At 41.1% G+C, this 11,128-nt stretch overlaps 1 protein-coding gene across 4 annotated transcripts in view; it reads right to left on the bottom strand.

The window, feature by feature from the left end:
• Nucleotides 1–1,777: 1,777 nt before the first annotated feature.
• EBF3 (EBF transcription factor 3) overlaps nucleotides 1,778–11,128 on the bottom strand; it is a 120,332-nt gene continuing 110,981 nt past the window's right edge. The window contains exons 13-16 of one of the 4 annotated variants that reach the window (XM_066554281.1): nucleotides 10,650–10,827; nucleotides 9,270–9,455; nucleotides 8,607–8,804; nucleotides 1,778–2,218 (exon numbers count right to left, since the gene is read on the bottom strand). In XM_066554281.1, coding sequence (XP_066410378.1) covers nucleotides 2,187–2,218; nucleotides 8,607–8,804; nucleotides 9,270–9,455; nucleotides 10,650–10,827 — 594 coding nt within the window. In that variant the 3' untranslated portion in view covers nucleotides 1,778–2,186. Of the gene's footprint in view, nucleotides 2,219–8,606; nucleotides 8,805–9,269; nucleotides 9,459–10,649; nucleotides 10,828–11,128 lie in introns of all 4 variants that reach the window. The other 3 variants (XM_066554282.1, XM_066554280.1, XM_066554283.1) reach the window with 3 other exon arrangements.

Here is an 11,128-nt window from a genome sequence, read left to right on the forward strand (position 1 = left end):
TTCCCTAAAAAAAACCCCAAGAAACCTAAATAAACAACTCCCAGACATTAAAAATTCGGTGTGATCCTGATTTCCCGTGAAACCTTCCCCGGTTTTGAGCAGAGCAGGGTTTGGGAGAATGCAGAGTGCAGCAGAAAATCGACACATAAAGGAGTGGCAGAATTGTACACCGGGATTGTGCTTTTTTTTTTTCCCCTTATTTTTTTACACCAGAAATCATCCAAATGAAGTTGTGATTAACAATTGTGGTGTAAGCCTGTGATAAAACAGCACAAAAGTTCTTCAAAGAAGTTCACTTTTAAGGCATCAGAGAAGTTCATGTGGCAAACATTTTAATTAAAACATCAGAAGTGAATTTATTTTTAAACTTTAGGCCTCTGAATTTTTCCAGTAAACACAGTTCAGCTATGTGGCAAAGTCATGGGTGGCAGCTAAAAATGACTTTTTACAATCTTAAAAAAAAAAAAAAAATTAAAAATAAAATTAAAAAATAAAGAAAACAAACAAACAAACAAAAAAAAAGAAAATAAAAAATGCAACCACAAAATAGATTCATCTTTTCTGTGGCTGTATCACATGCACATATTCTACTAGTATCCATTACAGCCATGTGGCACAATTTTGATTTGACTATACAACAAACGACTTTTTCTTTCAAAATTATTTGTTCTGATAACTTAAAAATAATATAAAAATAAACAATGAATTTGAATTTTTGAAAAAAAAATTAAAAAAGAAAGGATGGTAAGGTTAAACAATAGCAACCTTATGAAGTACAAATGAAATGCACAGACACTTTATTTAAAAGAAAAACATGAAGGCAACAGTTCTTGGCTTAATGCTATTTTCAGCATCACAATACCAGGCCAGGACAAAAACCAATACATACAAGAACATAAAAAAAATGATGAAAAGCAATATACAAAATTTCAAAGATAAATACAATATTTATAGTTGATATGTTACAAAATAAATTCCCTTAGTGACTGCAAGTGTTTATGTGAAAGAAAGTGTTGCAATGGATAAGACTATTTTATTCCTTATAGCGGTCATAAGGAATAAAATCTGCTTTTTTTTTTGTCTAAATATTTAAGTGGATCTGAAAAAAATTCAAGACAAGTGTATAAATATTTAGCTACAACTTTGGCAAAATCACAAAAGTCTACAATTTTATAACCACATACAAAACACATTAGGGAAGAAGGATCTAGAAGTCAAAAGGACAATTTTCTGGTACAAGAAACATAGACTTCACAGTAGCCTAAAATGCAATAGTATACAGTGCTAGCAAAAGTTGAAAAAATGTTGCAGATCACACTTGCTTAACAGGAAGCTCTAGCAGTGGAAGTATATTTTTTTCATTTTTTTAAACCAACAGACAGTAGCAATTTCTTTTTTTTTTTTTCTCTGTCAGTGTGCTTGTTGAAGGCAAGAGAATTCAATATCAAAGTTACAATTTCTAACTACAATAAGTTACAAAGTTCCATTTCATTAAGATGAAGTTAAGCAACGATAAACCCCCCCGCGCCCGCCCCCACGCCCCGGTTTTTTGTGTGGTTTTTTTTTTCTAATCATATATTCATCCTTTTTTTTTTATTCTTTTTTTTTTCCAGTTTGATGGCTCATAACCTCCTTGGCCCCCTTTTTTTTTTTTTCCACCACAAAAAAATATTTCACATTATAGAGATACACAACCATTGTGAATCTAGTTATGAGTACAGAAAAATGTTCGGAGGCATTTTTCATCAGTGTTTCATGATAATCAAAATGGTGCATCCACAAAGTTTCTCCCAACACATAGCAAGTACTAGACATAGCCAAGACGTAATCAGAAACTTTATACAAAATAGGCGTCGCTTTTTCCTTATTCTCCAGGACTGAGAAGTGTGAAAATATGAGAAAAATTCAGTCAATAAAATGGAATTGTTCATGAAGAAGTAGGTTGTTTTGCATGTAGATTCTTAATAGTTTAAATAAAATCTTTAAACAAAGTCTTTTTTTTTTCTTTTTTTGTGGGTTTTTTTTTTTGTGGGTTTTTTTTTTTATTTTTTTCCTGTAGCATTTTCGATTTTGTTGCTGATTCTGCGTGAAGATACTGCTTCCATCAGCATGTCTTAATATACTAAACTTGTCCCCTAAGCCCATCCTCTGCAGCTTGGTGCTACGGTAGGTAAACAAAAGTGACTTTACATTGGCGGGACTACAAGCCCGGACATGGCTAAAAGAAAAAAGAGAAGAAAAGGAGCTGTTATTGGCACGCTGGGCTCAGAGCCACCACAGGACAGGGAGGGGGGATGCAGAGCAGAGCCCGGCTCCTCCACGGCATCCCCAGAGCAAGGACCACGGACACTCCCCCCAGCAATCACAACCCACGCAGCCTCTCCTTGAGAAAGGAGCTCTGCAGGCAGAGCATCCCCGCCTCCCCAGGCTCAATTCTCTCCAGGCTCCTGACAACTCCTCTGGCTGTGTCCCCATCCCTTGGGGACACCCCCTCCAATCACCCCTTCATGCCCTGGGCAGAAAAACCTCATTTTCCACTATTCTACTTCATGATAAAAGCAGGACTGAGCAAGCCAAGGACTCTCTGAAACCAAAACCAAGAACTCTAAGCCTTCTCCCAATCCTAGAGCTCAAACACCATAAAAAGACATGATATTAAAACCCCTGACCAACCATATCCTGGGGTTTCTTAACACATAAAGACTGAGATGCCAACAACCACTGTTTTTTTTCCAAGTTAACTCTTTGGTAGAAGCACAGTTTAGACAGTCTTTAATTTTAGTGTTGTTTGATTTTTGCCATAATGATATTTCTCATTAATTTATGTACAACAGATATTAATAAATTTGTTCGTGTAGCGATGTGAACTTCAATTTCTCAGTTCATTAATTTCAACAATATTAATTTATTTCAGATTCGCTGTTTGCAGCTTTACGGTTTGGAAGAGCTGGGTCTGTACACATTTCATAGGCAACACCACCACAACCAGCATTGCTCCAACAGCCCAGGGCAGCCCCTGCTCCTGCCAGAGCCTTCTGTGGATTTGGATGGAGCTAAACCTCCCTAAAACACAGCTTAGGTGATGTTGGTGAAACAGGATAAAGTCTTCCAACTCTGCCCTTTTTCTCCCCAATTAAAGGTATCAAAAATGTCAAAATTAAAACTGAAGTTATGATTTTGCAACATTCTTCATAATGAATGTTTTAAACCTAACCAGCAACTTAAGTTACAAAATTTAACTGGAGAACAGTGGTTATATTGGCAGAGAGCCTTTCTACACAAAATATTCAGTTTCCTTATCATGTTTTCAGAGAATCACAAAATCATTTAGGTTGGCAAAGGTCTCAAAGATCACCAAGTCCAATCTGTGCCCCGTCCCCACCTTGTCCCCAGCTCACAGCACTGCGTGCCACCTCCAGCAATTCTTTGGAATCCTGCAGGAATGGGGACTCCAAACCTCCCTGGGCAGCCCCTGCCAAGGCCTGACCACCCTAAAAAAGCTCTTAAAAACAACTCTTCACTGAATCTCTTCTGTTCCACTCCTCATCAGCCCAGGCCGGCTGATGACTTCACCCTGAGTCTGGACCTGCCAAACCCCTGCTCCCAGTTCGGCTTCTCCTGTGGGATTCAGCAGCAAATCTGTCACCATAGCAGTCTGGTTATCTGGGGTGCACCTGGCCTGGGGGTGCAGGAGATCATTTTAAGGAACAGCTGCCATGGAATCACGGAATCATTAAGGTTGGAAAAGACCTTTAAGGTCAAGTCCAACATCAACCAGCACTGTTGTGGTTCACCACTCAACCATGTCCTCAAGTGCCTCGTGCTGCAATTCAACCATCAGCTGCTCCATTCCTGGCAGTGTCCAAGGCCAGGTTGGACAGGGCTTGGAGCAGTTCAGCCTGTCCCACCCATGGCAGAAGGTGGGACAGGATGGGCTTTAAGGTCCCTTCCAACCCAAACCATGCTATGATTCTGTTGTGTGAAAATTTAGATTATCCGCTGCCATATTTCTCTGGAGGAAAGGAAAAACATCTCAGTTCTTTAATTTAACCATTTTTGTTAAGCTCTCCTTGTGGCACAGTCTGAGGAGGTGGGTGCAAGGTTGGTGCTCCAGATGTGAGTTTCACAATTTATTTTAGTAGCAATCTTTGACAATTGTGAATTTCTGCACTGAGCTTCCTGCTGTGCAAATTGATACCAAACGCCTTCTTAAAGAAAAATGAGCTGGTGAGTTTTTTAATAATAATTTTAATACTTTCATCTGGAGGAAGACCAGAAAATTAAGCAGGATGCAATTTTAAAAGAAAATAGAGAGCGTTTTGCTGTGCATTATAGTCTTATAACCAGAGAGCAATATCTTTCACAATCTATAGAAAGCAAATTACAATTGAAAACCAAATTTTGAACACATATTGTGCTTCCAACTTTGCAGCCAGCCAGTAGTCTCTCACTAAAAAATTTCTTTTCTACCCTTAATGTTCATTGTTTTAAACAGGAAAAGCCTCTCTGCCCTAAGGAACACACATGGCAGGATTCTGCTCTTAAAAAATTCGTGTGAGTACTTGACTTTCTGATCACAGACTATGGAGGTCACAGAGAGTCAACAAGATTGTGGCTTTTTGGACATGACCCAAAAGCTCTTTTCTGTAGGATTACTCACAGGAGTGAGTCAGGCCCTGGGGACAGCAGGGGGAGATTTCTCCTCCAAGAGCTGCAGCTCCTGAGTGCTGGCCCTCCTTAGGCTGACCATGGCCATGCAGCTGGCACGGGGGCAGCAAGGGGGAGGAGTAAACATCAGCTCGGTCTGGCATTGCCCCCAGCCTGACCTCTCTGAGATCCCCCAGATTGCCTTTTTCACACTCAACCTCTGCCTTGATCATTGAATCACCAAATCTCAGAATGGTTGGGGTTGGAAGGGATCTTAAGGACCATCTTGTTCCAACCCTCTGCCATGAGCAGGGACAGCTTCCCCTGAAAGTTGTCTTGGATCTCTTTGCCAAAAAAGTGTGACCTGCAGACATCTCCACGCTCACTCTTGGACAGTAGGTCCTACAGCACAGAGAGGGTTTTGGGGTTGTGCTCACAGGCAGCAAGATCTTGCTTCTGGTGTGGTGGGCTCGGGTGGTCCTGGTGCTCAGGGTTACATCAGAACAAGCCAGAAATCAGAGCAGCTCAACTTCTGTTTAACTCTTTGTTAGGGGACAAAACAATCCCCCTGAGGTCCAGCTGGAACTGCTTACTTCTGCTGTTCTCACCAACTTAGATGCACCACAAGCAGCATTTTCCCACACAGAGATACCCTAGAGTGGTTTACCCACCAGGGAGGGTCAATTAACCCCCAAATCCCTGCAGAAGGATCACCCTTGTCTGAATTCTTATCCATTCTTATCCAAGGCCCTACTTCTCCATAAACTGAGGGATTTGCCTCTTATGCACCACCAGTGAGCTCTTACTGCCCTCTTGGCTTGCCTGAATGTGGCCATTCCTAACAGTGACATCTCCTCAGCTGTGGCTCAGCTCCTTCACACTCTGCCCTAAAATGAGGCTCTCTACTTGAAGATCACCAAAAACACTTCAGCTGCGTTGGATTGCAGCTCTCAAATTCCATATTTTAACTTAATGTAGAAAATGTGCTGATCAGAAAACTCTCAAGGTGATTGTACCGAGTCCAGAAAGCAACTAATTAAACTTTAAAAAGAGTTCCCTGACAACAAATGACTGAGAAAATAGGAAGGAAGAAGCAAAAGCTCCCTAATGAACTCTATGTATCAAATGCAGTGTAGATAAGTACCAGCACAGCAGTGTTGGTGGTTTTTCTTGACGATGTCTCATGAAGGAAGGAGCTGACAAACTCATCCCTGTCCTGCCCCTCAGCCCTGGCTGCAGCTCAGACCAAGGCACAGATGTGAGGAGGAATGGGTGAATTTGAGGGCTTTTGTGAGCTCAGTCTGAACTGACTCAAAGCTTTGGGTGGAAGAAGGGATGGTACCTCTGCTGGGATGGTGAAGGAGCTCACACAGGACTCCTGGGTGGGGACATGAGGTGGTGCTGAGGCCCTGGCACAGGCAAAGCTGTGGCTGCCCCATCCCTGGAAGTGCTCAAGGCTGGGTTGGACTGGCCTTGGAGCAGCCAGGGACAGTGGAAGGTGTCCCTGCCCAAAGCTGGAGCGTGATGGTCTTCGAGGTCCCGTCCAACCCAAACCACTCCAGGATTCTGTGATTCCACGTCAGTTCCCTAACTCCCACAACACTGAGCATCACCTTGGGGTGCTGTCCACTTTGCATAAATTATGCAATTTTTTTTGCCACAACCCTGGAAGTTGCTGCTCTAGCTACCAGGCCAGAAGGACATTCTGCCTGTTTCTCTGGGTCATTCTGCTCAACACAAAATGACTCAGGTTCAGCTGACAGAGGAAAATTGACAATTTTTATTTAATTAATTATTTCTTTATTTACGTATTATCTATTTAATTTCAACACTTGGTTTTCAGTTCAGCTGCTGATCCAAAACCCAAAAGGATGATCCCAAAAGGATGCTGCATGGATTGCAGCATCCAAAAATCAGGGGTTGAAGGCATGGTTAGGTCTTCACTGGGCTCTCTGGGCATGGAAAAAGCTTAGTGCAAAGAGAGGTTGGGCTCAGCTTAAGAGCTGAATTCATGACCTATTTAACAAATCAGTATTGGCTGATTCCAAGTCATTGGAATTGTGTAAAGTCTTCTGAGCTTTACACAAAAAACATTTTGTACTTCAGGATGGAGATGTGCAATTACTGGGGGCCTGGGGAGGTGCTAATGACATCGGGTCCTCATTCAGCCCTCCCAGTTCTCCTTAAAACCCCACTTTGAGGTTATCTAGAGATTTGAAGTACCTAAAACCTTGAGTATATGACAGGAAGACCCTTACTCACATACTGAAATGGCAAAAATCTGGATAATTTTAATTTAGATCTTTAAATAATTGTGTTTATCAGAGTAAATCAAAATCAATTAGTTGATCTTCCTGCCTCAGATCTAAGCCATATGTTACCACATTCATACTAGTTTTTATTTTATTTTTGTCTATTTTTTATTATTTATTTTATTATATAATTTTTCTTTTTTTTCATTATATTATTTCAGTATTTACTTTTCATATCAGTGTCCTCTTACAAAAAGAGGAAAGTAGGACACTGGATTATTTTATGAATGGATTATCTTTTCTAAGAACATGGATATAGTTTTCTACTTACAGTAGTAACACAGTGAAGCTTCCACTAAAGAAATACACAAAGAACTGTTAATTTAATTATCTTTTCCTTTAGTATCATGCTACAATGAGTTTGTGCATTTGGATTCTCAGCTCTTTGTTGACCTGAGTGCATAACAAGGTCTCAGATGGTTTTTTTGGCCCAAGAAGTTAAGAGCAAGCTACAGGAAGATTCATTTTGAGATCCTGCAGTGGATTTGGGGTGGACAGGCAGCTCTGTGGGATTGGGATGATGTCGCTCCAAAGTGCCTTCAGCACCCTACAAAATGCTGGTGTCCAGAACTGGTTTGGCAAATTAAAATCCCCCTCATCTGTTTGCCTGTCAGTGCTGGTTGGATTATGGGTGTCATGGTGATACAAAGGATGAATAATCCTGTGCTGCTGCTGCTGCTGAGCTGAGGAAGTCAAGAGGAGTGACGACCTCGGGATGAGGCTGTCCTCAACCCTTCCTGGTTTCAATGGGATCTGAAGTGCCTCAATTCACTGCACTGTGCACTGAGACTCCAGCAGAGGCAAACAAACCTTCCCAGTGACTCTAATGCACCTACATGCATGTCAAAATACCCCCTAAAAGTTGGCGGTGAGTCTTCCCTTTTAGGGTGACTTCTTTGTGTTTTTGCTCTCACATTGTGCCATAATTCCTCCTGCCCCACACCCTGCAGGTGACCACAGACATTCTGCCACTGATTTATCAGTTGTTTCTTGCATTACCCACATGAAATCACATGGATTATATGTTAAAAAAAAGGACAAAATATTAAAATTGCCTGCCCTAATTAAAATATTTAGTTCATTTAGGGATGTAACCACTCTAACACCACAGTAAGAGCTGGCACCCCCAGAGCATGCAAACCACTGCAGACAGGGCTGCCTAGTCCAGGAAAGCTCAGTCCACAGAGTAAGGGCTTAACCTGACTTATATTAACTTGACATATTTAAAATCACTACTGCACCCTATATAAGGTAAGAAAATCACACTGTGTCCTACCAGAACACTGCTGGGTTTAAACATCCACAGAAATGTGTTCAGAAAACATAAAAACACCAGGAATACACAAACCCTCCAAGAGGCATTCCGGGATACAGTCTTCCCTTAAAATTTAAGGCACAGACTCCTAAGGGAAAATGCCAGAAAAACAACTGGTGTTTGCTCTAATGCAAGCATCAAAAATGAACTAAAAACCTGAAAATCTCAGCAGACCATTCACGCTACCCTATTTCTCCCCCTGCTTTTTGCATCACTACAAGAGCACTGAAAAATCCAGCCAGGTACCTTTCTCCCCGAAAGCACCAAAAATAAAAAAATAAAAAAAATTTAAAAAAAGCAGCAGAGAGAAAATTGAGAGAGATCGGGCTCACCTTGAAGTCCATTTCCATTTGCACTGGTGCAAGATGGTGGAGGAGAGGCTTGGGGCCTGACAACAGGAGCGAAGGCGCTCTTTTGTTTCACTGCAGAGATGACATTGGCAGGTGAGAATGAGAAAATGCCGTGTGTACTGCTACAGTTTGAAGGGAGGGTGACCGAAGAGGCTGCCATGGTAGGGCTTGACGGCACTACTGCAATAAAGCAAAAATAATCAGGACTCAGATTGAGGTTTTCACGGCAAACACGGAAAAAGAGAGTGATAGGGCCTTGCCTCTTAAAATATATATAGAGATATATATATATATAAAAAAAATATATATAAAAAAATAAAAATGAAATGCCTTGGCTTGGCCACTCTCTGGATAACAGGCAAACTCTTTTGTGTTGGACTTTTGTTATGAATTGAGCAGTCCAATTTTTATTTTGTTTTTTTTTTGTTTCGTTTTGTTTTGTTCATTTTTTTTTTTTCTCTATCTGAGATTGTATTCTGGCACAAACAGATCAATTTATTATTTTCATTTTTACGTCCAGCCTCCAGAGTCACCCCTCCTTTTATCCAGTAGCTGACAATAGAGGAAATCAAAACAATGCAAGGAGTTGATTTTGTAGTAAATATGAATCTATATGATGATGTGTTACCAAAAATAGACACTTACTGCCATAAGGAGAGTTAGCTGAGGAGCCATTAAGAAATCCAGGGGAACCTGGTACACCTAGATTGGGCATGCCGGCATTGCCATATCCATTCATGCTATTGCTGACTGTGTTGTAATTGGACTGCTGAGGAGTACTGCTGGGAACATATCCTCGCGGGGAAACACTGCTTGTGTTGCGACTGTAACCTACTGTGTTAGAAACCCCCCCACCCCAAAAAAATAATGTTATTTTATAAGATAGACTTAGGGCTGGGGGGTTTCCTCATGCAGCATATATTACACAGTTTTAATTGATTGCACAGCTTTGCTCTGAGTTGTCTCTCACTGCCCTATCAACTCTTGCAGCTTGAGATAACCTTATCACGCCAACCCTACTTAAATCATCCGCGAGCACTCTATGTTGTCTCTCCTCTTAGCACAGACAGCCAACAAAAGCTCTCTTCGATCCAGCTGTGTCAGGTGCCTTCACGTTTGTCTTTAGGAGCAATTATCAACAGGCTCGAGTCCCGCTTTGTACCAACACACTGCGTGAACTTTCAGCCTCTCCGCACCTTCAAATGCCAGAGCTGACAAGAAAAACTTTTTTGTTGCAGTGATTTACTTTAAAAGGCTGTTTTGGGGTCTTCATTTTGTGATTGATATTTTTTATGCTAACAACAAGCTTTCGTAAGGTGTAGCCATCAGTGAAAACTAATTCAAGAGCAAGTACAGAATTTTATAAGGCTTATTAGCTTGGAAACGCATTAAAAGACAATCTTTTTAGAAGAGGAAACATAGCGGAATCAGGATTTTAAACAACAATTTGTTCCTATCTGAGCAATCAATTTAATAATTACGTTGCAAGCAAAAAAAATGCGTTTGAACATATCTAATAATCCTGTTTCCCTGCTTTCATTAGTATCAAAATTAATTTTAAATGCAATATGCTACATGCATTTTCAATTACAACTGGTAAATTAAATCAACTATTACTTTTATTAGTAACATATATGTCACACATGCCTACAAACAAAGTATTTTAAAATCACAGACATCAAATTAGATTTATCTGTGTAAATATTCCAAAACCAGGTGGAGGTACCGAGACATAATTATTTTATAAACCAACCATATACACTGTATATTTACTGCGAATAACAAAGAGCTTTCTACACTTTGCCAATTGTATATTTTCCCCCACTGGAGATGCTTTATGATAACAGTAAATGAAAGAACAGGGAGAATTAAATATTACAAGAAAAGTTAAAGACGGCATTTCATTCCGCGCTCAGACACACGGCCAGGGGGACAGAGAGAGGGAGGACGCGGTGACATCAGCTCGCATGAACAGGCCAAAAGCAGCCAACAAGGTGAAGGATTAACCCTCGAAATCCCACCTACCTTGGTCGTTGGCTTGCGATGTTTCGGAGACATTGACGGCGAGCTGGCTGCTGAAGGAGTTCACGCCCATCATGCCGGTGTGGGCGGGAGTGTTGGCTAGAGTGGGGATCTGGTTGTGGTTGCGGGGCACGCTGTACAACGCCTCAGCAATGTCAGCTGCTCGTTTCAGGATTATTTCCTAGAGAGACACGGAACAAGCACTGACAACTCAGATTTGTGCAAACGCCCCAAAGTCGCAATAGCGCAAAAATTTACCGAAGAGATTCACATGGAATTATAGTGAGGGTGGGGGGTTTGCTGCTCGTTCCAACCACACCTCCTGTTTTTCCTTCCCATGCCCAATTGCTCCTCAACACAGTAAATATAAAGAAATGAAGAAATTAACATAAAACTCCAGTTTAGCACTGGAAGCCAGGTGAAAATCGTCACAGGGGTTTTATGCGCCCAAGGCAGGAGTTGTATTTTCAGCAGTTCGCAAA

The sequence above is a fragment of the Molothrus aeneus genome, chromosome 8 (genome assembly GCF_037042795.1).
Source record: "Molothrus aeneus isolate 106 chromosome 8, BPBGC_Maene_1.0, whole genome shotgun sequence".
NCBI lineage: Eukaryota > Metazoa > Chordata > Aves > Passeriformes > Icteridae > Molothrus > Molothrus aeneus.